Here is a 27891-nt window from a genome sequence, read left to right on the forward strand (position 1 = left end):
TTTCGATGCATGCTTTGTCATGCCAATAAATCTTTTTGAATTGGATTGATTGAATGCGCTGACAGCGTGCCGTACCTGAACCATGATGGAGATGAGCTGCGGCAGCATGGCCAGAGGGAAGCGCAGGATGTTGAAGAGCGAGATAGAGGTGAAAGCTTTCTCCGCATCCAAGATGTTATTCGGACTCACAGACACGAACACAGCGAAGGTCGCGAGAGACACCTGAGGATGACCACACATGACCACACATGACTTCAGCGTCTATCGCCGGCTTTCTGACATTCAGGATTTCAATAGATTTCAGCTTTGCTGTCAATCCACTGTTGTCTGAGCCAGATTTGAGGATCCCTCATCTCGTACTCCACCGGAAGTTACTTATGTTAAGACTGTTGTACATATGTTCAGGAAAATGAAGCATAATAATGATAATGTTGTGAATAACTTGGGTAACACTTAATAACACTGTTCCTTCATTAATGAAGAACTACACAGGAACTAATGAGTAACACAATATTAACACTCTAGTCACTGCTATTAACTAACAAGAAACTCTGATTAATGAATTATTAATATTAGCGCTCAGATGAATGAGGTCAATCACTATTAGCTAATAGTGAAGTTTTTCATTCCTCCCAGAGAACTACTATATACAGGTTCATAATTAAAGGATTAGTTCACTTTAAAAAAAACTTCTGCTGATAGTTTCCTCCCCCCGATGTCATCAAGATGTCCGTGTCTTTCTTTCTTCAGTGGAAAAGAAATGAAGGTTTTTGATGAACACATTTCTCCATATAATGGACGTCAATGGGCCCCAAACGGGTCAAGGTCCAGATGACAGTGTCAGCGCCGCTTCAACGGGCTTTAAACGACACCAGACGATGAATACGGGTCTTATCTAGCGAAACCATCGTCATTTCAAAAATATATAAACAAGTTTAAGTTTTATAAGCACAAACGCTCGCCTTGCTCTGTTCTGTGATGCGCGTTCGTGACGTCACGTAATACACAGTTACGCTGAAAAGGTCACGCTTGACGAGTCAGTGTTTACAGATGTGCGGAAGGAGGACCATACACACATATCCAAATGTCTTTGTGTCAGTTTATCGTTTAAAATGCCCATCTCGTGTGTGTATCCTGGTGTTGGAATATTAAAAAGCCTAAAAGAACATTTTCGTCAGGATAGAAATGTTTGACTTTTCACAGAAGCGTGACCTTTACAGCGTAACTGCGTATCACGTGACGTCACGAACGCGCATCACAGAACAGAGCAAGGCGAGCGTTTGTGCTAGGGGTGTAACGGTACGCAAAAATCACGGTTCGGTACCTCGGTTTTAAAGTCACGGTTCGGTTCATTTTCGGTACAGTAAGGGAAAGAAATGCAAAACATTAAACTGCTGGTTGTTTATTCTAAACTTTTTTTTAACAATTTGTTTACACTTTTTTAAACACACTTTTTAATAAAATATAACGTTAGGCTAATAAATAAAAAAGATATAAAATAAAAAAAAGAATAAGAAATAAAATACTGCTGCAAAGTTCTCCACTAAATAAAATACTCTCAAACCAATATTGGCCGTGACGCTAGCTAGCGAGAGGCTGGGCTAAAGCGAGCGTGCCGTGTATGTGGTGATCTTTATTTATGCGATATTTATGTCCGAGCCCGACCCGAGAGTTCAAATCCATTTTTTTTCTCATACTAATGACACATGTACGTTTGTTTGTGTGGAAAGCCCGCTTTTAACTGAAAGGCATTCGGAAATGTCTACAGATGAGCGCATCAGCGCTCTTAACACAGGCGCGCTTGCACGTGTTTCGTTGTCACAGCAACAAACAAATTTCCGCACACAGGAAGACAGATGTTATGGTAATATTTTACATGTATTTGAATCACAAAAACGATTAATCAGATTTAATCAGTGCAACGCAGAGACTTCCGACACTTAATATGTTCGTGTGGAAACTCGGAATTGACGCATGTTCCGCACACAAAACTAGCCTAATTTACGTGAAAGATTGCATTCGGTGCACATGTGAACCGTACCGAAAGTCCTGTACCGAAACGGTCCGGTACGAATACATGTACCGTTACACCCCTAGTTTGTGCTTATAAAACTTAAACTTTATTATTTATTTGTGAAATGACGATGGCTTCGCTAGATAAGAGCCGTATTCATCGTCTGGTGTCGTTTAAAGCCCGTTGAAGCGGCGCTGACACTGTCATCTGGACCTTGACCCGTTTGGGGCCCATTGACGTCCATTATATGGAGAAATGTGTTCATCAAAAACCTTCATTTCTTTTCCACTGAAGAAAGAAAGACACGGACATCTTGATGACATCGGGGTGAGGAAACTATCAGCAAAAGTTATTTAAAAAGTGAACTAATCCTTTAACATGAATAATGCATAATTTATAATAAAAGGTAACGGTAACCCACTAGTAATGACTTTAGACATCCTTCTAAAGGAACTACTCATTATTTGGATCAGTATCTAAAGTGAAAAACATGATAAATATCTAGTAATTACTTAAATCATTGTAAGTTTTTGTGTTTTTTGTAAGGTTTTGGATAGTAATTACTTCCGATGGATTTGGTAACACTTGATTCATTAATAGTGGGTTACCATGCTCTTCACTTCAGAGTTAGACATTATGCATTATTCATGTTAATTATGAACCTGTATTAGCCTACTTCTTATGGCGCTTTTCCACTGCATGGTACGGTACGGTACGGCTCGCTTCGGCTCGCTTTAAATGGTACCACCTCTGTTGAGGTTCCAAGCGTACCGTACCGATACTAAATGTGACGTGAAAACACTGCAGATCACTGATTGGTCAGACAGAATCGTCACTTCAGCGTCATTGTATTTGCGACACGAGACACTAAACCCGCTAGATTTAAATAGCCAGACAACAGCCAACGCGGTAGCACCTGTTTTTAGAGTATTTACTTGACAAAAAAAAAGTAAAAAACAAACAAACAAGAAATGGCTGAATCGTGGTCAGTGGACGAGGTGCAGACGTTCCTCTCGTTGGTTGCCGAGGAGCGGAAGTAGCACAGCTCTTAGCCGCACACGGCTACCACCGGACCTACAATAACGATCAGTCCCACCCACTTTGAAGCGGTACTACTGCAGTGGAAAAGCAACCGAGCTAAAGCGAACCGAACCGTGCCGTACCGAGTCGTACCATGCAGTGGAAAAGCGCCATTATAGTCCTCTGGGAAGTATGAAAAAATAGTAGTTATTGATTAGCTAATAATGAATTAGCACATTCATCTGAGCGCTATTACTCACTAATTCGTTAATCAGAGTTTCTTGTTAGTTACTAGAGTGTTAATAGTGCGTTACTCAAAAGTGAAAAACATGATAACCACCTAATAATGATTGAAGTTATAAGCTTTTGAGATTTTTAATAATGAACGACCTCATTCATCTGAGCGCTAATATTACTAATGAATTAATCAGAGTTTCTTGTTAGTTAATAGCAGTTACTAGAGGGTTAATATTGTGTTACTCATTAGTTCCTGTGTAGTTATTCATTAATGAAGGAACAGTGTTAAGTGTTACTGACTGAAGGGTGTCTTGCGATAGGAAATGATCCTGTATAAAGCATTATTATACTCACGACAGCTGGAGCACATGAGAATATGAAGGTGGACACAGACGAGAGGTAGGCGAACTTCCTCATCACCTTCAGCTCCTTTTCTCGGATTCCCTGAACCTGAGACTCAAAAGACGACTCCCAGGCGTAATACTTGAGGATCTACCGCAGAGAAGTGAGAAATACACGTCACAGAAACACACTTACACTTGTGCTGTGTGATAGAGGAGTGAAGGAAACCACTTACTTTGATTCCATTCAATATGTCATTCACAATTTTCATGCGCGAGTCTTTAAATTTCATGTTTTCCACCTGAAACGAAGCATGTAAAGATCCAGTACATTATATTTCTATTGTGTTTTCAGTAACACTTTCTATAAATGTCACTGTAACTATAATATAATTACAGTATAGCAATCTTTACAAATACATTAATGGAACCGAATTCATGGACTAATTAATAATAAATCACTGGATTATGAGCATGAGCATTGGAAAAGCAAATGCATGACTTAGAAGTAATTATAAAAAATAATATAAATGTAACTATAACTGTTCTTATAATACAGTAAAGGTCTTATTGAGTCTTTATAAATATTTTTATAATATAATAATACGTAAGGAATAATTGACTCCAGGCCGTTGAATTATTAGAAAAATAATGTGCATTTTTTTTCTAAGAATTCAACGGCCTGGAGTCAATTATTCCGCTTATACTACAGTTCCCACACCTCGAAATATTGTTCAGATGATGTATTTCAAGACGTTTGTAAAGTTTTTGTCATTTAAACGCTCTTGTATGTACGACTAATTCCTTGCGCATCTAAACCCATCCTCCGTTGCTGATTCCAGAACGTCGTTGTAGAGTTAGCGGAGGTTTGTTGTAGAGTTAGCGGAGGTTTGTTGTAGAGTTAGCGGAGGTTTGCTGTAGAGTTAGCGGAGGTTTGAGCCGCTGATAGCAGAGTAATGCTGGACACACACTTAACCACTAACACACTCTCTGACTGTGAAGCAGATTTTAAACACCGCTGTGAACACACACTGAACGCTGAACACATGTATGATCAGTCATATCAAATTACATTCATACCCGGCCTTACAGTAAGTGTGTCCCCGGCTTTATGCAGTTATTAAAGCAGTTATGAGAGAGAGAGAAGCGTCAATATTATTATTTATTTATGAATTCAATTTGTTTTAATGAATTTGTTCATTCTTTTTTTATATTAGTGATAGTAGACTAGACTAATAAATGAAACACAAAGCCCTTTTAACAAGTATAGGCCTATCAATAATTATTTATTTGTTATATAATCTGCAATAATTACGAAAACCCGTGCAGCAGGACTATCAATTTATTTAAATATTCAGTTTAATTTTCTATTGATTATATATAGGACTATATACTGTATTTATTCAAATTAAACTGCATGTTTCCATTGATTGTGAAGTTAGACATTGAACATCGCAGATCAAGCGCATGTTTTTCTTCTTATGAATTTTATCCTATGTGCCGTTATTACGTTGAACTACGCGCAGTGATATGGAGCTGTGATGCGGTCAAGACCTGCCGGAACTACTTTAGCCGTGCGGTTCCCTGAAAATAATTGCACACCGTAGAACGTTCATCAACCAATCAGATTCAAGCATTCAACGGCCCTGTGGTATAATTACTTATAAATAAGTATAAATGGAGCTATAATTCATTATAAGCATGGGCTTCCTATAATGTTCTTTCGTCTTTCATAAGAGTAATGGTTTATGAAGCGTGATCACCTGGAAGGCTCTGGATTTGGTGGCCAGCCAGCCGTTAATGGGAACTATCAGCACCATCACCAACAGGCCCGCCAGCACCGACGGGCCCAGCTCGATCCACAGGAACGCTATGGACAGCGCGATCTGCAGCGGACACGACCACAGCAAGTGGATGAAGTTGGTGACGTCGTTGAACCGCTGAGCATCCGCTGACATCAGGTTCACGATCTCTCCAGCGGTCGACTCTTTCCTGGAGTCGTTAGATACCACTAATGCCTGAAAGCAATCACAAAATCATCCACTGGTTATGAGGCATTAGACTGCTAAAATCCCTCGTGTGTATTCTAATGTTGTTTCAGAGTCTCAAGTTTACATTCATCTGAGGTCAAAAACACGTTATTTCCTCATAATCTCCACTGCTCTTTTCTCTCAGTCTCTGAAACGCCTCGATCGAAGATTCAGTCTCTCTAAGCTCCGCCTCTCTGAGAGCTGCTCTGCTGTGATTGGTCAGAAAGCAAACGCTCATTATCATATCTGGATCTCAGCTCTTGATCACAGTGATACGAATAGTAACGATGGCGTGGGTTTTACCGTATCAATCTCAGAGAACAGCGTCTTCTCCACATGAACAACACGAACCAAACTCTTCCAGTCTCAGATACACTACAGTGTTTGAGGGCGGAGCTAAGATACGCTGATCAGCCAATCAAGGCCAGAGGCTGGCATTATGCTAATTAGTCAGTTCATCAGGAAGTGAGACTGAATTACTGACGACTCGTTTCAGTTCAGAATCACTTCTTTCTTTAGGAGACAAAAACATTTATCTGCACTTTTAACTTTGAAACTTTACAGAGCTTTTACATTCACAAACAGCTTTACACTACATGAAGATAATATCAGGAAAAGCAAATAGGGGCACTTTAAAATGACAGCAGACACTAATATCACAAATGCAGAGTATTGCAAAACAGAGATCTAACAGCGTACCTTCTTATAAACGGCTGCCATGATGGCTGTGCGGACTTTCATGCCCAGGATAAAACACCTCTGGAAATACTGCTGCAGAATAACGGACTGCAGGAACGCCACCAGCACGAGCAGCACTGCGTACAGGTATCCGGTCCACGCGTAGCTGGATTTGTCCTGAACGAAGGCTATCATTAACCTGTGACAAAACACATCGTATTGCTCATAATAACTGATCAAAACAACAAAAGAATGTTCTAAGAACGTTTTGCTAATGTTCCCATTAAGTTACAAAAGCTTTGTTCTCTGATCATTAAATGTCCAGTTTTTTAAACGTTTTTCTTGGTTATGTGAATGTTAAAGGTACAATATGTAAGAATTTTGTAATAAAATATCCCAAAATCTCTTGCACAGTGTGATATCTCAGTCTCCAAAGATTTTTTATTTCAGAGAAATTTCCATTTTAAATAATGGCCCGTCCCAGAAAAAATTTCGCCCGTCAGTGACGCAATACCCGCGCTATCCTCGGTTTCCGCTCGTACTGCCATAGCCATGACGTAACCATGGCGACAGACGTGGACAACTGCGTAGTGCGTAACGTTTAGCGGCACGCTGTTCTTATTCCGTTCAGACATTATGGACCATGGCAAGCAGACTTTGGGACAAAAGGAGAACTAAAATGAGGCTCAATATCAGCGTGGTGTTTTCGAGATGCCGAGAGCTAGCGTCCGCGACTAACTTGGACTCGACAGAGCTTCACGAGTCACGACTTGACAGCGACACCGCTCTTGAACACTCTTTATTAGACAGGTGAGCAAATATACATAAAACTAATCAGTGTTATATATAACTCAACATGATGAAATGTTAGAATATGATCAGTATGTTATTCTAATGTTGCTCTAGCTTACTAGTAAGCTGCTAGTTTCATATAGCAAACGAACTAACACATAGAATAACATTATAACTCAACACATGTTTAGTGTGATAGTGTAACGCTAGTGCGAGTGACAGCGCTGCGTTTCCTCACATGTTTAATTTGTCTAATAAACTGTCCTGTGCGAGTATAATTCAGCAGTTGCCGGTAGTTCGGTAGAATTAATCCTTTTTCCTTTATATCCGCGGGACTCGCGTGTGATATCTGTCTATTATTAGCAATCGCGACGTTCATACCACTGTAATGTTAAAAACATCAATGTTTTCACTCATCCATTAACATTATTAGATCCATCCGCTCGACAGCAAGTCCCAGCATTCAGCTCGTCACTGCGTCATCAACCTACGCCTGTGTTACTGTAAGAGGCTAGCGACCCCTAGCGGCGGAAAACAGTTACATAGTGTAGCTTTAATGAACATTTAATTTCAAACATTATGCAAATGTAACTTTTGAATGTTCTCTGAACGTTCTGAAACAAGCAACAAAAATGTTAACGCCCAACTAAACTTTTCAGAAAGAAAAAACACGATGTTTAAACGATGTATAAATAATGTTTTGTGCAAATGTGTTTCGAGAACCAGAAACCTTAAAGGAACGTTCTCTTCATGTTACTGGAAGAACGTTTGTTCGTAACTTTGAGAGAACGTTTCATGTTTGCAGACCATAAAGTCCAATCTAAAGTGTTGTGGCACAGGAACAGATTGAGAAAGCCAGAGACTCACTTGAGGAGCTGTGGACTAGCGAACGCCAGCAGGTCTTGTATGAGTTTGAAGAACGCTGACTCCAGAAGCACTCCTCGGAAGGACTTAACGATGGTGGGAACCAGCCAGGACTGTGGATAGTCGGACTCAGAATCCTTCTTTGCTTTCTTTTTGTCTTTCTTTTTCCCCATCTCCTCCTAATAAGAAACATTGTGAGTCTTTAGATTATTTTTTGTTTTGACAGATTATGGAACGGTTATGATGATGAAGATGATGATGATGAGGCGAGAGGATTAGACCATCGAATCACAGTGACATTCATTAAATCAAATAAAAGAAACGAAATACAAAGAGAAGGTGAACAAAACGGTGTGTAAACCACAATCAACACAACAATGACCAGTGAAATGAAGCTCTTAAATACACAAGATAATCAACTCACTACAAAACTGGTAATCACACAACACTAATCGATCAAACTATGAATTACTGTGACAGGAAGAAAAAAATGAGACACAATTTCGTTTTTTTCTCTTCACAGTTTTACTTTCTGCTGAAATTATTGTGGATTTTTTTCATATTTCTTTTGTTGTTAGTACTTAACAGAAAATATGACACATATTTTAAAAAGACATCACAACAAACATTAAAGGAACACTCATTTTCCAGTTCCCCGAGAGTTAAACAGTTTTACTGTTTTCGAATCCGTTCAGCCGATCTCCGGGTCTGGCGGTAGCACTTTTAGCATAGCTTAGCATAGATAATTGAATCTGATTAGACCGTTAGCATCTCTCTCAAAAAAATGACCAAAGTGTTTACATTTTTTTCCTATTTAAAACTTGACTCTTCTGTAGTTACGTCGTGTACTAAGACCGACAGAAAATGAAAAGTTGTGATTTTCTAGGCCAATATGACTAGGAACTATCCTCTCATTCCTGCGTAATAATCCAGGAACTGCTGCCGTACAGCAGCGCAATGATATTACACACTTAGTGCCGGTCACGCTGGAAGTTTCCTAGCTGTGGACTATTTTCAGGCGCTGCGTAATATGATTGCGCTGCTGGTACGACAGCAGTTCCTTTATTATTACGCAGGAATGAGAGAATAGTTGATTATATTTGTATATCTATATCTGTAGATATTTCATCAGAATTAAAGGTTTGAACCCAAACCATACAATGAAAAAAAAGCAAATAAATTTGGTCTGTTTTTATTAAAAGTTGGTCTGAAGTGTTCAGTTTTCTCAGTGTGTGCAGTGTAAACCAACACTAATAATTAGCAGTACAGCAAGTAGCAGTGAACACAAATCCTTCTAAAGCTTACCATAACTAGCACGTCCTGACTGACTCCTTTGGCCAAGCCGTTGTGAGCCTCATCGCGAGCGGGTCGCTTGTTGCGTTTCGTCTGTAAGACGGCGCGAGCCTTTGCCAGCTCGTCCGTCATGACGTCCTCGAACCGCTGGCAGATGGAGCGTGTGGAGTCCTCCTCGTTCAGATCCCACATGTCCTCCTGAACCAGAGGCCTCTTGTAACCTTTGATGACCATGCTGAGGAAAACATTCACAAGCAGAACACACACACACACACACATACACACACACACACACACACATACAGTCAAACCTACATCTATTCAGAAACCTTGCTATCCTCACTTACACACATGTGACCCTGGACCACAAACCCAGTCTGGAGCCGCACGGGTATATCTGTGGCAATAGCAACTATACATTGTGTGGGTCAGAATTATCCATTTTCTTTTATGCCAAAAATCATGAGGATATTAAGATCATGTTCATGAAGATATTTAGTAAATGTCCTACTGTAAATATATAAAACATGTATTTTTGTGAGTGAATGCAGCACAATCGTGAACATAAATGCACAACTTTAAAGGAGATTTTCTCAATGTTTAGATTTTTTTGCTCCTCAGATTCCAGATTTTCAATAGTTGTGTCTCAACCAAATATTGTCCTATCCTAACACACCACACATCAGTGGAGAGATTATTTATTCAGCGTTCAGATGATGTATACATCTCAATTTCAAAATTGTGACCCATGTGACGGGTTTTGTGGTCCAGTGTCACAAATGAACTATAGTGTCCTGCACCCACTAGTAAAACAAAAATATCAAAAATGATATATGGTGTCTGAATAATTTTTGGTTTGACTGTATGGGCCCTATTGTAACGCTCTGAAACGCAAGTATCAAACGCGAAACGCAAGTAACTCTGGGCGGATCTCGGCGCTGTTGCTATTATACCGGCGGGATAAACGACTCTTGCGCCCGACGCAAATCTAAAATGTGTGTGTGTGAAGTCTTCATTACTCATAGGTGTGGTTTGGGCGTAACGTATAAAGGGGTGGTGATGGCGCAATGGATAAGACACATGCCTTTGGTGTGAGAGACCCGGGTTCGAATCCACTGTGAGACACCAATGTGTCCCTGAGCAAGACACTTAACCCCTAGTTGCTCCAGAGGCGTGCGACCTCTGACATATATAGCAATTGTAAGTCGCTTTGGATAAAAGGTCAGCTAAAATGAATAAATGTAACGTGAAATAAACCAATCAGAGCGTCCTCTCACATTCCCTTTAAGAGCCGGCGCGCTTGTTCCACGGCGGATTGCTATTATAACGGCGGATTGCTATTATAACGGCGGATCGCTATTATAACGGCGGATCGCTATTATAACGGTGGATTGCTATTATAACGGCGGATTGCTATTATAACGGCGGATCGCTATTATAACGGTGGATTGCTATTATAACGGCGGATGGATCGCTATTATAACGGCGGATTGCTATTATAACGGCGGATTGCTATTATAACGGCGGATCGCTATTATAACGGCGGATCGCTATTATAACGGCGGATTGCTATTATAACGGCGGATTGCTATTATAACGGCGGATCGCTATTATAACGGCGGATTGCTATTATAACGGCGGATCGCTATTATAACGGCGGATCGCTATTATAACGGCGGGTTTGCCGGCGCACGCCAGGAGCGATTCACAGCCGAGGAGACCGACGTTCTCGTCAGGGCCGTAACACACAGAGAAGTGACATTGGGGATGATGGAGAAACACACACATTAGCTTCGGTTAAACAGGCGTATAATAATTTGGGTAAATGTGTAATCTAGATTTATGCCTATTTTTTCACGGACACAACAATGATTTCCCTCGTGTGTTAATATTTTTCCTTGTAATAATGTATGATTTGCAAAAATGAAAACTGCTGCGTCTGTTTAGATTAGAGAATCAAAGTGTGTGTGTTGTTCACACGCTACATAATGGCCAAGCACGCGCCCTTAAAATAGCATATGACTAACGCGCGGCGCCGCTGTCTTTAGACTGGGTTTCTCCTGGTCAGTGGCGGAGTTGTTTTCTGGAACTGCAGAATATCACCAGGGAACGTTTGCGCCGGAACACACTCCTCTTTTCACTGAACCGCCCCCCCGAGCGCAAGTTCATTCCCTAATTTACCGACGTGCGTCTGTGGAGGGAAGAGTCCGCTGTGTGCGGGTGCAGAATAGGAATGACACATGCGGTGTACAAAGTCAATTGCGCTGTGTGTAAGACACCACAGCGAGTTACAGAAAGTCGTCGGCAGGCGGTCTAATCAGTTCTAGAAAAGCAAGATAAGAACACAATAAAGTCAATCACCTGTTAAACCAGTTAAAGGTGATTCTGCTGAGAAATGTTGCTTTTGCTTCGGGATTCTGTGAAGAAATAGAGAAAGTACATTGGAGAGATATACGTTTATTAGAAGTGACGTCACAAGTGGCATTTCTCGCATGCTTTCTGTACCGTTTGTGAACGTTTTTTAACTTCAGGTGAAAGGTCAGCGATGGCTGATAAAACCAGAGCGGCGATCTGCAGTCCGTAACTGATGTAGAACAGGGCAAAGCGTGGCACATCCGGCACTTCATCCTGAGGGAAACATTTCAGGAAGACGTCACAGGAATGATCAGCGCGTTCATGCGCCGAGGCTTTAGACACACACTGTCACACACACACACACACTATGCACTGGTAATGAGCAGCAGTGTGTTACAGCATCTGGCGATATTACCGTCAATATTAAAAACATAAGATCAAGTCAAGTCAGTTTTGATTATATATCATTACACACACAGTTTCAAAGTAGCTTTACAGAGCTGGACAAAATTATGAGTTTACATGTGACGACAATACAAACACAATACAACCAGATGAGATTTTCTATACAGTAAACATGTGAGTAAATGTATGCAGGTAAAGATGAAGTTAGTATTGAGGATTATTAAATTTGTAAAGTGTCTAGTTTATCATTTTTTGGTGTAGTGACACACCTAATTACTAGTACATGTATCCGTGCCATTATTAACCCTTTAAAGCATGACATATGAAATAATAGTCTGAAAAAAATATATATTTTTAAATGGAACCATTTATTACCTTAACTGAAAATTGTGTTTTATGTTGAGTATCATATTTGATACATCAGTTTTTTTACGGCTTATATCGCCTGATATAGTGAGAATATGGAGGAAAAATATTTGTTTATTTATTTTCTGAAATTCTGTAATGTGAATCAATGAGATCTTTATAACAGTACAGCAGATACTTACATAAAACGCATATAAATATAAATATCTGCCAATAATATTTCTTAGTAAGATTATATTTAAATGCTCAGTTTTATGATATGATCAAAGCTCTGTAGTTTTAAAACATAATTCAGTGCAATGATTGAGAGATGAGCAAATAAACCTTCCTCAAAAGCCTGATGATCATGTGATGCTCGTGGTTCAGGGATTATTGTAGTTATTACACAGTTATTGTAATCACTATAATAAGTACATGTGCACTGTAAATCCTAATGCTCGAAATAATTAATTTTAAACTTAAATTATACAAATTAGTTCAATCAAATTAACTTTATTTAGATAGTATTTAGTATTTAGAACTTTCTTTTTCTTTAGAGTTCACAAAACTGACACATTTTCAGTAAATTGAATTGTTTCATTGGTTTGAGTTCTTTGAACTTGTTTCTTTTAATTTAGACAAACTTAAATTTAACTGAAACTGGGCTTGGATTTCTATTTCCCAGCATGCTTTGCCATGACACTTAAAAGGGATGCTAGAATTAAGTGTTATGTATGTAATTGTATGTTATGTATGTTAAGTGGGAGATTAAGTAGTGTTTAATGTTGTGTTATGCTAGTTTAGAAGAGGCTCTGTTATGTTGTGTGTTTTGATCATGTGACGAGTGGAGCGTGAGCTAGCTTTGAGAACAGTTTTAAATTGCTGTACTTATTCATCGAGTGCTATGCTATGCTAATGCTATCAAAGCATTATGTCAGCAATTAGCAAGGTAGCAATTTTTGAATTAGCGGGTAAAAGCTAGTCAAGTTTCCACTACTAAAAATATTTAAGTTGAGATTACATGAAGATTTTAAGTTGTGTATGAATTAGCTTACTCAAATATTTCAACTTAAGAGCATCTACAATATATGATTACAAAATAAAAATCAGCGAGTTCTGCTTACTTAAACTTTACATCTCTTAACTTAAAAAATTTGATGTAACTGATTACCTCAAATTATTTGAGTTTTGCCAACTAATTCGGGTTTACGGTGTGGTGAAGAGTATTTGAATGCATAAATGATGCTTTGGAATGTATATCATGAAGAATTATAACCACATACATATCACAAATCTGTTAATTATTACACCTTTTGAAAGCATAATGTTCAAACACATAAATGACCAATTTCAGATCTAACAAGAAATCTGCAAATATACCGGTAATGCATTTTAACTTTAGTCACAATTATTTATGAAAATATATAATGCATTATAACATATATTATGTTCTCAAAACTGTATTTATACTTTCTGTAATGATGTTCAGACAACATTCAAAAGTAACATTCACATAATGTGTAAAGAATGATAAAAAAGTTTTTTTTTCAGAGAAATAACGTTTTTATAACTTAAAGTGAACTTTTTGGCATCTGAAGTTATTTCAAAAGAAAAGGTGAATAATTTGCATTACATTTGCGATGAAATTGTAGTAGAGACAGATATTTTCTTTCATATTGTTAACAGACATCCAATTTCTTAACTTTAAAAAATTTATGTAACTGATTACCTCAAATTATTTGAGTTTTGCCAATTAATTTGGGTTTACAGTTTATTGTTATGCACCTTGGAACTTCAAGGTCTGCGTTCTGGAGCACAAACACTGTTGTCGCATTAAGGGTTTTCTGTTAGAACAGTGTCGTGTTAGCGGCCCCAAAGTTAATAACTAATGATCTTTGCATAGGAAGTGAATCAATCAAAACTAACTTGGACAATAACTTTATTCTAGATCTGCTGTAAAGCCACACACTCTCTGTTACTGTAATCTCCTGTGATCTCTGTAAAGCTGCTGTGAAACACTCTATACTGTTAAAGCGCTGTATAGATGAAGTGTAGCCATATTTTGATCTGAGTGTCGTGTGTGTACCTGTGCCAGCGCTTCCCTCAGTAACGTCTGGAACTGGAAGACCGCACACAGCACCTGAAGGAGCCAGAAGAGGAACAGGCTCCCGGAGTCCACACACTTCACCCTGCGCCGCATCGACTCCTGGCACAACATCACCACTATCTGCACACACACACACACACCCTGATCTGAGCAATCATCCAGTGTCGTCAGCTCTGTGTTGTCTGTGTCTGTGTGGATGAACGTACCCATGAAACCGCGAAGAGAACGGGGTTGGTGTAAAACACTGCAGGGTGTTTCTGCGCGGCGGACTCACTCGACGGCCCATAATCCTCTCCCAGAGTGAGCGCTAACTCCGCTAGCGCCGTCAGGAGCAGAAGCCCACACACAACCTGACGGACCAAAGTGAACCTGAGTTTGAGTGAACAGTGTGAGGAACAGCGTGGCGTTCATACACAAGCCAGCCAGGGCCGTCCATCCCAACATTAGACGGGGGAAAACCAGGATCTGCACTCAAAACCTCACAGAAATTATACACCAAAATAAATCGAACAAAATAAAAATCTCAAAGTAATAGCTATTAATGGCAAATGTTTTTGAGGCTTGATATATAAACTGATTCACTATTATTTTAAAAGGTCATTAAAGATAGTTTTAATTATGATAAAATTGTAAGATAATGGATTGTAAAGATGCACTTAAACATATAACATAATGTCCTTTGTAGTTACATTTGTTGTTTACATTAGTAGGATTATGGTAATGTCCTGGCACTTGAAGGGATGTTGCGGTTTCCGCGCCAGTGGACACGTGCTGTAAACGCCCGTTCACATTAAGAACGATAACTATAGCAATAACTAGCTAGCATAAACAGCAGCACACTATATCGTTCTGTTTATTATGAGCGCTGTCTCTTTAAATGCTCGCGCTCGTTAAAGAAGGATGGATTCTGATTGGCTGTCAGTGTTCCAGCGGGAACAAAAACGTTCTGAAAGTGATTCCAACGATAATGTTCGTACAGAACTGAGAACATGTAACTAAAGACGTTGCCACTCGATATTGGGTTAGTCGCATGTAATTATGTATAATTTACTGTTATTACTATGGTAAGTAAATGTAACATGTAACAATGAGGACACTGGAAAATAAAGCCTTGTTGTGAACTGAATGATATGTGTGGTCAGATTTCACCTGTTTGCAGATGTAGAGTCGTGAGGCCGGAGCTTTGGCTGATCTCTTGCAGAAACTAGTGAAGTGCCACGGGGCGCAGAGCCAGAGGAAGAGCACGGGGAACCAGACCAGGACCGTCCTCTCCACACACACCGGCAGATCCGGGTCCGGCCGCTGCAGGTACGAGGCATTCTGACGCGCACACACACGCACGCACGCACACACACACACACACGCGCGCGCACACACACACACACACACGTTAGTGAATGAAAGGCATGAGGTGAACTCAGACACACTGGCAGAAGTCAGTCATCTTGCTGATGCTGCTGAGTCTGTGAGACTGTCAATGATTAAATCTGTTATTGTAGTTACACTCAGAAAACACTGTGTTACTCAAGGGCTTTTATTACTATCATACGCAATGTCATGATCTAACATTGAATGTTTTTTGTTTTGTTTTCATAAATGACCTTAAACTGCAGCTTATAGGACATTAGGCTTCAGACCGTACGTTAATTCGTCTAGTTTTTGTCTGTCACCCACATTTTCTAACATACCTTTATCTTTTGAACATAAAGTAATAAATTAAGTATACTGGGAAAACATCTGGACATACTGACCATTGCATGTCAAATTTAGTCTATGGCCCCATATATAAACCAACAACAACATATATATATATATATATATATATATATATATATATATATATATATATATATATATATATATATATATATATATCCAACAACTGTCTCTGTCTGTCTTTCTTTCATTATTTCATGATTTAATGATTAACACTAGATCCAATATTTGATTCTTTCTTTGTTTTTCTTGTTTCTTGTATATATATATATATACACACACACATATCTTAATCTGCTTCCAATGATTAATTTAAAATCTTTTGTGAGTCTGCTAAATTAATAAAAGGAAATGTAAGTTGTTATTGTAAGTAAATGTAAGTAAGAAATGTATTCTAGTTATTAGTCTATTAAATTTGTATTTTTAAAAAATCACTTTCATTAAAACAACTTTAATTTACAATAATTATGCCTAAGACTTAATTTATTTTACATTTTCTTGAAATAACTTTCATCAAATTCACTTACTGCTCAGAACCCGTGTTCATTTACGTTTTATTTGAGTTTTATTAATAGGCCTATTTTTAAATTAGCTTTTATTTTATATTTTTAATTTTCACATTAATTCTAGTTTAAAGTTTAGTCATTTTGTTATGTGCTTTTGTCAATGTATTAGTTATATATAGTTATATTATGTATTAGTATTTTTTTAATATTGCTATATAGGTTTAATTTATTTTTATTTCAACTTTATTTTTTTTTATTTCCAGTTAATAATTTCAACTTATTTCAGTTTATTGCTAAGGCAACATTTCAAATTTTCGTTTAGTTTTAGTTTAAGTTTTTCAAATAATATTTATATTTTATTTTATTTCAGCTTTATTTCATGAATGAACAGAAATGTTTTGAATAGTTTTAGTTAACGATAATAATCTTGCTCAGAACCAATGTCAGTTGTCATGGAAAACAACATCAATTAAAAACGTTTAATTTGTACCATTTAGGGCTTGTGTAGGACACATAAAGCATCGCTGTAAAAAAATATTGTCATAATTTGTTATCACAACTTTTTTATCTTTTGTCAAATCAACTTCGATAACTAATGTGTGAGGATACATACTATTTTGAGTTTCTGTTTATTAAACCGTTCTTCTTCATTGTATTATTAACTCAAATTTGTAATTACAACGAACTAAAAAAATGTAAGGCAACAAGGTAACTTGCTTTTTTAAGTTAAACCAAAAAACCAGTGTGGTCATATTCTGATGCGTCATTATCATTTGGTCTCTCTTTTTATGAATGTCCCATGACTTTAGCCTGTTGTGTTGAGGAATCTGACTGTATTATCATTCAGAACTCAGAAAGCTGAAGATTAGAGACACAAAACTCACCCAGAACACGGAGCCGCAGTATTTCTCTAAAGCAGCGGACATGTTTCTTCCATCCCACTGACCAGCAGCAAACACAGAAGATGCTTTTCCTCCACTAAACACCACTCTGATCCTCTCAGCGCTCAAGCTATTACTCTTGAGGAAACGTCACATAAACCTCGAGGTGATCTCCTGAACCTGAACTCTGGGCTTCTGAGAGACGTCACCCACATCGGCTCGTCTAGCTGAGTGACAGTGTCGTCTCAGAGCGTCCCGTCCGTTGTGACAGAACTATCGCATACACATTTAACCTTTCCCCACTTGTTGAAAAAGAGACAGCCCAGAGATTACTATTCAGTTTTCATTACTCACTAGTCTAAAGTCCAGATGCACCATGGTTATGTACATGTGAGGAGGGGGAGGGATGGACACTCACACACACACACACGCAGAGATACTCACACACACATACACACATACACTCATTCACTTGCTCTCTCACACACACACACACACATGCAGAGATACTCACACACACATACACACATACACTCATTCACTCGCTCACACACACACACACACACACACGCAGAGATACTCTCATACACACATACACTCATTCACTCGCTCACACACACACACACACACACACACACTCACACACACACACACACACACACACACACACACACACACACACACACACACACACACACAATGGGAAACAGCTATTTTCCGTTTTCTTTTCTCTGGCTGTTGTTGTTGTAGGTAGGGTTTCCTGCCATTATAAAAGCATTAAAGAAAGATAAACAAAGGATGGCTACTTATGGTCAGTCTTATGTAACAAACATATTGTAGTTATAATCATGAAATTACTATCAATTTGTTTGAATTAAAACATTGCAAACACTTTATTTTGATGGTCCACCAACAGACTTTCTACAAAACTACAAAAGTAACTTTGCAACTACAGGTCAACTTATTCTACTACCGGTCCACTAATACTCTAATGAGAGCTAGTTGACATGTAAACATTATTTATAGTCAAAAGAATGTCTACAGGGGGAATATCAAAGTAAAGTATAACCAAAACATTTATTTAAATAAATAAAAAATACATTTAATCTAATTTATTTAGGATACTTTCAATCCCATAAAAGTTGCAACAAGTTAACAATGTGAACTTAAGACAAGGTAATTGCTAAAGTAAACACACACACACACAAATAATACATAAAGTAATAATTATCTGTACATTCTTGCTTTATAGATTAGATTAGGTTTATGTTGTACAACGAAAACATCACACTAAATGCTGTCTAAATTCAAAGCTGATACAAGACTATTGATACCAAACAAGGCTTAGTGTATGAAGAAAAATATGTAGGCAATGTATATGCATAAAATATAACTTAAATTCTTCAAAATACTGTAAGACAGGTGTTTTTTCACATTGTGATCTTCTGCCTACTGATCATGTTTACAGTTAATCATTACATCTGTCAGGATAAGATACAGTGTGTGCTGTGAGTCATTGGGGATTCAAGGACACATCAGCATGACAGGCAAAATTACAATTACACAGCATTTTGCTTCATAATTGTTTCTCTAATGAAAAAATATTTTTCCTACTTTTGAACAATTAGTAATTTCAGCTGCTGGTCATATAAGTGCTGTATCTGCTGAGCAAAAACGCCTAGGGTTACGTTAAGCATGTAACCCGGTTCCCGGATACAGGGAAGGAGACGCTGCGACACGAAGCCAGGTGTCTGAAGCACGTGTACAAACATGCCAGACAACGGCCGATGCAGTGCGATGATGTTGTAGGGTAAACGCCCCAGTGTATAAGAAGGGCGTCTGAGAACACGTCAGATTCGTATTGTCTGAAGGAAAACACTGTGTCTCATACCCTTTCTCAATGAACCAGGGTTACATACTTAACCATGGATGTTCCCTTTCGAGTGTCAGCTTCTGACACCATGGGGATGCCATGCCGACTACACCATGCTGACCAACGCTTGCCTGTTCTCGAACTAACAAACAATCTAAGCACTAATGCTCAGTGGCGACTTTGTCATGCCGACTATGCCATGCTGACCAACGCTTGCTTGTTCTCGAACTAACAAACAATCTAAGCACTAAAGCTCAGTGGCGAGTATGTCATGCCGACTACGCCATGCTGACCAACGCTTGCTTGTTCTCGAACTAACAAGCAATCTAAGCACTAAAGCTCAGTGGTGAGTATGTCATGCCGACTACGCCATGCTGACCAACGCTTGCTTGTTCTCGAACTAACAAACAATCTAAGCACTAATGCTCAGTGGCGAGTATGTCATGCCGACTACACCATGCTGACCAACGCTTGCCTGTTCTCGAACTAACAAACAATCTAAGCACTAATGCTCAGTGGCGACTATGCCATGCCGACTACGCCATGCTGACCAACGCTTGCCTGTTCTCGAACTAACAAACAATCTAAGCACTAATGCTCAGTGGCGACTATGCCATGCCGACTACGCCATGCTGACCAACGCTTGCCTGTTCTCGAACTAACAAACAATCTAAGCACTAATGCTCAGTGGCGACTATGCCATGCCGACTACGCCATGCTGACCAACGCTTGCTTGTTCTCGAACTAACAAACAATCTAAGCACTAATGCTCAGTGGCGAGTATGTCATGCCGACTACACCATGCTGACCAACGCTTGCCTGTTCTCGAACTAACAAACAATCTAAGCACTAATGCTCAGTGGCGACTTTGTCATGCCGACTACGCCATGCTGACCAACGCTTGCTTGTTCTTGAACTAACAAACAATCTAAGCACTATAGCTCAGTGGCGAGTATGTCATGCTGACTATGCCATGCTGACCTACGCTTGCTTGTTCTCAAACTAACAAACAATCTAAGCACTAAAGCTCAGAGGCGACTATGCCATGCCGACTACGCCATGCTGACCAACGCTTGCTTGTTCTCAAACTAACAAACAATCTAAGCACTAAAGCTCAGAGGCGACTATGCCATGCTGACTACGGCATGCTGACCAACGCTTGCTTGTTCTCAAACTAACAAACAATCTAAGCACTAATGCTCAGTGGCGACTATGCCATGCTGACTACGCCATGCTGGCCAACGCTTGCTTGTTCTCGAACTAACAAACAATCTAAGCACTAATGCTCAGTGGCGACTATGCCATGCTGACTACGCCATGCTGAGCAACGCTTGCTTGTTCTCAAACTAACAAACAATCTAAGCACTAAAGCTCAGAGGCGACTATGCCATGCCGACTACGCCATGCTGACCAACGCTTGCTTGTTCTCAAACTAACAAACAATCTAAGCACTAAAGCTCAGAGGCGACTATGCCATGCTGACTACGGCATGCTGACCAACGCTTGCTTGTTCTCAAACTAACAAACAATCTAAGCACTAATGCTCAGTGGCGACTATGCCATGCCGACTACGCCATGCTGACCAACGCTTGCTTGTTCTCAAACTAACAAACAATCTAAGCACTAAAGCTCAGAGGCGACTATGCCATGCCGACTACGCCATGCTGACCAACGCTTGCTTGTTCTCGAACTAACAAGCAATCTAAGCACTAATGCTCTGTGGCGACTATGCCATGCCGACTACGCCATGCTGACCAACGCTTGCTTGTTCTCGAACTAACAAGCAATCTAAGCACTAAAGCTCAGTGGTGACTATGCCATGCTGACTACGCCATGCTGACCAATGCTTGCTTGTTCTCGAACTAACAAGCAATCTAAGCACTAATGCTCAGTGGCGACTATGCCATGCCGACTACGCCATGCTGACCAACGCTTGCTTGTTCTCGAACTAACAAACAATCTAAGCACTAAAGCTCAGAGGCCTCAGCCCCGCTAATGCGTGTCTGAGGGCGAGCGGGCCTTGCAACCAAAATGGCCTGCTTCTCGGGCTACAGTAAGCATTATAGCTCACTCTGCAGAGAGCAGTTAAAGAGTTTATTTTGTTCAGTGAAAACAATCACGAAAGTCCTGGATGAATATGAATAAATCCAAATAACAGATGATAAGGCCAAATGGATTAAGACGATGAACTTGAACAGGAAGAAATCAGTCGGACTGTCCACTCTATATAATCCAGGCAGGTTAGTGATCTAAAGGAAATTCAACTTAGAACAAAATCGAAGCCCAAAGAGATGGGGCAATAACGATAAACTCTAGATGAGAGAACAAAAATGCTGAGAAAATAACAACGAAACTGACATGGAATGAACTGGGGTTTACATCGGGGAAAACAATGAGCAACAGGTGAGTATGGGCTTGATTAGACTCTTTCGTTTTTCAAGGAAGTTTGGATGAGTGGACTTCACTAATAACGGACTATATAAAATTCTGCATCACCACAACTATTCCGACTACGAACATCACCAGATACCCAAATTCTAAGCCCTGGATCACCCCCCCCCCCCCCCCCCATATCAAGCGCAGTCTCAAACAAAAACAAATAGCTTTTAAGCAGAAGGACTGGGCCACTCTCAAACTACTCAATAGACAGACAAAAAATGACATCACCAAAGCCAAAATGAATTATAAAGATAAAATGGAGCAAGAATTCAGTAACATGAACACAAAATAAGCTTTTCAAAGAGTCAAAATACTAACTGGACAGGAACAAAAACAAAAACAGAACCACATCACAGTACCAGACCCATTAACCTCCTCCAACACCCTAAATAACTTTTTTGCTCGGTTTGACACCCATGACTATTCTACCATATGTGAGGACTTGCTCAGCGCCCTCCCCCACCAAGAACCCACACACCCCCCCTTCACAGAGGAGGATGTCCGACAGCAGCTGGCCAGGTGCAAACCTGGCAAGACAACAGGGCCAGACGGCATCCCAGCAATGGTGCTTAAGCTCTGTGCCATGGAGCTCTCTCCCATTTTCCACACCATCTTCTGGGAATCATATAGGACAGCCTCAATACCCATCCTCTGGAAAACCTCAACCATTGTACCTATCCCTAAGAAACCCCGCCCATCAGAGCCTAACCACTATCGACCAATTGCACTCACACCCATAATCATGAAATGTTTGGAAAAATTTATCCTCCACCTCATCTTGCCAACTGTCAGACAAAACCTGGACCCACATCAATTTGCATATAGACCCGGACGAGGTACGGAGGACGCAGTGGCATGCCTTCTCCATCCTATTCTTCAACACCTACAGACATCTGGAAACTTTGCTTCAGTCCTCTTCATTGATTTCAGCTCCGCTTTCAACACAATCCAACGTCACCAGCTCATCAAGAAATCACATTACCTCAACATCTCCCCACTTCTCATTCACTGGATCCATAACTTCCTCAGCAACAGACCGCAGACCGTTAGAATTGGCTCAACAACATCATCAACCATCATCACCAACACTGGTGCCCCACAGGGCTGTGTTCTCAGCCCCTTTCTCTACAACCTGTACACCAACGACTAGCCCATCACCCGTCACTACTTACTACAAATACGCTGAAGACATTGCCACAGTTGGATTACTCAACAACAACAACTCCATCACAGCATATCAGGACTCAATTTCACAGTTTTCACAGTGGTGTCAGAACAATTACCTCCTTGGTCATGTACACATCCAAATCACCACCTGGGGTCCGTTCTTCGTACGTCGCTAACTCAGTTAGCTGGATTTGATTGTTGGCGATTTGGCATGATCTTGGATTGTTTGGTTCTTCGACGCTCATCCTGCACTTGCTGTCATAGCAACAGGTGCGCAATCTTAAACCTGCTCGCGAGCAGGCTTATTTCATGTTAACAGGATTAGATCCCGGCTTTATAAGCGGAGGTGATCCGGGAAGTCCTTTAGCGCAGCGCGATAGCGTACTTTTAGAGAGATATAGTTTTTCTCGTGACTCGTGAGTGTCATTTGTATCATTAATTTGTTGGAACAACACATTTAATGTCGGAGTCGGGCTTTAACCACAGCACAACACTCTTTTAGAGAGATATTTTTACATTAGCCTACATGCAGTGTTCACTTTCATAAAGTAAAGCAATTCAGGCTTAAGACCAGTCATTTGGATAATAGGCCTACTTAATTTAATGCTGCAACAAATTATTTTACAGTGTAGCCTACTAAGATAATTAAAAGCTCATTTACCAGTAATGAAGCTGTTGCTGCTACTGGTCCCTGCCATGGGTCTAAGGAAGAGCTGCCCCCCAGAGATGCCGCCCACAATAGGGTCAATTCACATTCAACCCAAGGGCCAGCCCTTCTGTCGGGGAGTAAGTGGAGGTGCAGGACCACCACCTGTTTTTTATTAAAAATTGTATAGCCTTTTTCTTGGTTGCTGCACATGAACAACACATGCACATCATTTAACGGTGTATTTTTAAAAGAGACTAAGAACATTATAAGTAGCTTAGTAAAGATTACCATTTTCACTTTTACTTGTTCCAATGTTCTAGTGGGTGGTGGCTCTGACATTACAATGAACAAAGTAATTATGAAATTAAATTAAAATACAAAAATGTATATACTGTAACAAGTGATAGAAACATTTAACATGGTCCCCACTTTTGAATTTAATTTGTTTGCTACTATTTGCCAGCCCCATCTCCTGGCTTTTACAGACTTTGATGTGTTCCCTGGCGTTTTCATTAAACATTAAAATTCCGCATAAACTTCGACTACTAGCTTTTGCTCTGCTGCGGAGAAAAACTGTGCGTGCTCTTTGGCCACGGTGAGCAGCCAATAGCAGCGTTGCTGATCAATGTTTCTACTATCGATACATATCCCCTTTTAAACCAGCGCATGCACGCGCAATTATCTCCGATAACTCAATCCAGCTATACTAATCATAACCGGCAGGTGCGTTCGAAGAACCCAATTAGCCAGATCATGATTAGGCCGATTATATCATCTTGGATGTCTCGTTTGATCTCGGATGTTTTAAGCAACGTACGAAGAACGGGCCCCTGGACTGAACCATACCCACATTCACGGTCAACCAATCGAACAGGTCAGCAGCTTTAAATACCTGGGACTAATTATAGATAATAAAATCAACTTCAAGGAACATGTCACTGCCATCCAGAAACGTGCACAACAAAGAGTACATGTAACACGCAAACTGAAAGCCCTCTCTGTTGCCCCTCACCTCCTGCTCCTACTTTACAAAAGCATCATTCAACCCACCCTGCTGTACTGCTCAACCTGTTTCTACACAATGCTAACTGCCACCTGTAAAAACAAACTCACTAAAATCACACATATTGCCTCCAAGATTATCAATCTCCCCACACCCAGCCTATCAGACATGAATGACACAGCCATCACACGCCTAGCACGCGCAATAGCAGCTGACACAGACCACCCCCTGAATAAATTCTTCACACTACTCCCATCCGGTCGCAGATACAGATCACTAACCTGGACTAAAGCGTACTTCAAAAAAAGTTTTGTCCCCACCGCCATCACAGTGCTGAACAAACTGTAATACTGCCCCCTCACATCAGTTGCCTTGTTGTTGTTGTTTTTTATGTAGGTGTCTTAATAAGTTGTGTGTTTGTATATGCACTTGGATATGTGTTATATGTTCTATATGTTCCTTCTATGTTTTATTTCTGTGCTATGGAGAATGGAAAAATGTGTGAAAATGATTATCCCTATGGGACAATAAAGACTCTATCTTTATCTGCTTCGATGATGAATGAGTCAGTCACACCCACAAAGGTGACAGGCACAATAGGAAGACAACAGCAATGAAAATACAGAACTGAACCATGACAGTACCCCTCCCGCTAAGATTGCCTCCTGGCGATCATATGGCGATTTTACTGTTGATTGTAATCATCAATCAGAATGTGATCCAATATAGCCGCTTTTCCACCGTCGGGCCGAACGGTTCTCAGGGTGGTAAGGAACCGTTCCAGTTGTGTTTGCACTTGAGCCTGGTACGGCATGGCGCGTTTACAAACCGTTATCGATCTGTAATTCTCAGCATGGTTAGCTAACCTTGCCGAACTGTGCTGGTAGAATCCGTGAAGTGACCTCGCCACTCAGGATTGGTCACTTTGGTTTGTTGCCTGGCAACCAGTTTCTCTGTTAGCGGCTTATGTCTCTCGCAGGAACTGTAACCCGTAACCTTCCCAATCCACCAAGTACTGGAAACCACAGCCTTGAGTCCAGAATACAATGAACCGAATATACTGGTTCCCCGTCTACAACACGCGTTGGTGGAGGAACTGGAGCAGGCGGATTAAGGGGAAGATGAAAAACTGGCTTTAATTTGGAGACATGAAAAGTCTGGATGAACAACTACCGGACTAATAATCTTGGTGACGGGAAATGGGACAATTAATTTTTTAGGCAATTTCTTCCAAACGGAGCCGAGTGAAATGTCACTGGAAGAAAGCCACTCTTTTTGACCGACGACATATATGGGAGGTTTCAACCGATGGCAATCGCCCTTAACCATGGTGCATGCACCCACCTTGAAAAGCATCTGTCTGGCCTTCTCCATGTGCGCCAACACCTTGGACAACGGCGTGAGCAGAGGGGACCGTGACAGACAAAATGGTGACAGGCCTGTAGATGACTCTGGCACGTTATGCACATACTCAATCCATGAGAGCTGCTGACTCCAGGAGGAGGGGTTCTGTGAAGTAAGACACCACAATGAGCGCTCCAAGTCTTGGTTAGTCCGCTCAGATTGACCGCTTCTCTAATAGTGGCCCCCAGCAACCAATAAAACTCTTTCCAAAATTGGAAATAAATTGGGGTCCCCATCAGACATCACATCTGTTGGGAGGCCATGAATGCGAAAGATGTGATCAATGACCACAACCGCTGTCTCTCTGGCAGAGGGTAATTTAGGCAGAGGAATATAAGGAGTCACCTTCGAGAACCGGTTCACTACGGTTAAGATAACTGTGTTTATCTGGGAGGGGGAAGAAGAGCCATGACAAAATCTAAGGAAATGTTGGACTAGGGTCTCGAAGGGGCTGGAAGCAGTTCAAGGAACCCAGCAGGAGCTCGACTGGAAGTCTTAGAACTGGAACAAACTGAACAGGTCAAAACAAACTGGGGCACATCCCGGACGTTGGATGGCCACCAGAACTGCTGCCTAGTAAGGAAAATGATGCGACTTACTCCTGGGTGACACACTACCTTGGAACAATGACCCCGCGGAATGACATCGGAACATAAACTCTCTGGCCTGAACAAACAACCCAGTGGAAAATGAGACAGAGACAATACCCCATGTAAAACATCACGGACCTTCGATTTGATTTCCCACACCATCATGCCCACCACAAGACCTTCAGGTAGGATGGGACCAGGGAAACCCGGAAGCTCGGATAGATCAAACAAACTGGATAGGGCTTGATGTTCTTGGAACCTGGATGATATGAAATAGAGAATTTAAAACAAACAACAACAAAAATAGCCCCCCGAGACTGCCTGGAGTTAAATCGCTTGACGGATTGAATATACTCATGGTTCTTATTGTTATGTATTTAGTGTTGGTAACTGGGTTATCCTGCAGTTGTTTTCTTACAAAATCAAAATCAGACAGATCAAACAGAAATAGCGTGGGAAAAAATCCACTGTAAGTTCCCATAGAATCCCATAGTAATCAAAATGTCTACACACACTAGCAGTCTTCATGCCTACTTGAACACTTGGGCCAAATACAGGAAACATGTCATGTAAGTAGACAAGTGGTCAAGAGCAAAGACCGCAAGTGTGGGTATTTGGAAAGGCCCAAAAGACCCCGGATGCCCTACTTCCTCCGGCGAGATCCTGAAGTACGTATGATGGACACTTTACTATCCCATGAGGCCACGGGAGAGGATTTATGACTGACAGTGAAGCCACACGACTGATGCTGGAAGGTCACATGATAATGACAACATGGCGGATGTAGTAAATCATGATCACATTCATAATACACAGACTTATACTATATAGCACATACTTTTTTAGTGGCCGCGGAGTAATTGCTTATTCAAAATAAGCCCTACTGAAGGGAGTATGTGATTTTGGACGCTGCCAGTGTACATTTTAGAGTCACATCTTGAGACGTCACGTCCTGTTATTGGTTATTGGTCTGAGATGCGTTCACATTTCAGTCGAACCACACCAGAGTTTGTTTGGAAGCTGAAAAGGTCTCGGTCCGCTGGTTTGGTTCAGATGAACTGCACTAACAGAGCAATCGCACCAGAGATCATTTTAATGCAACCATACCAGCCAAGTGTGAACACAGCCTTAATCCGGTCTGATGTACAGTCTAACCAAATCAAATGTAATCCGACTCCTTCA

General features: G+C 40.5%; 1 protein-coding gene across 1 annotated transcript in view; it reads right to left on the reverse strand.

The window, feature by feature from the left end:
- abcc2 (ATP binding cassette subfamily C member 2) overlaps positions 1-18232 on the reverse strand; it is a 46547-nt gene extending 28315 nt beyond the window's left edge. The window contains exons 1-13 of the mRNA XM_079634758.1: positions 17588-18232; positions 15631-15801; positions 14688-14831; positions 14461-14601; positions 11775-11897; positions 11631-11686; positions 9282-9504; positions 7980-8155; positions 6342-6519; positions 5376-5630; positions 3849-3914; positions 3626-3763; positions 76-222 (exon numbers count right to left, since the gene is read on the reverse strand). Of these exons, the coding sequence (XP_079490884.1) occupies positions 76-222; positions 3626-3763; positions 3849-3914; positions 5376-5630; positions 6342-6519; positions 7980-8155; positions 9282-9504; positions 11631-11686; positions 11775-11897; positions 14461-14601; positions 14688-14831; positions 15631-15801; positions 17588-17629 (1860 nt within the window). The 5' untranslated portion in view covers positions 17630-18232. The remainder of the gene's footprint in view (positions 1-75; positions 223-3625; positions 3764-3848; positions 3915-5375; positions 5631-6341; positions 6520-7979; positions 8156-9281; positions 9505-11630; positions 11687-11774; positions 11898-14460; positions 14602-14687; positions 14832-15630; positions 15802-17587) is intronic.
- Positions 18233-27891: the final 9659 nt, after the last annotated feature.

This window comes from Phoxinus phoxinus (assembly GCF_949152265.1).
Source record: "Phoxinus phoxinus genome assembly, chromosome: 14".
Taxonomy (NCBI): Eukaryota; Metazoa; Chordata; class Actinopteri; order Cypriniformes; family Leuciscidae; genus Phoxinus; species Phoxinus phoxinus.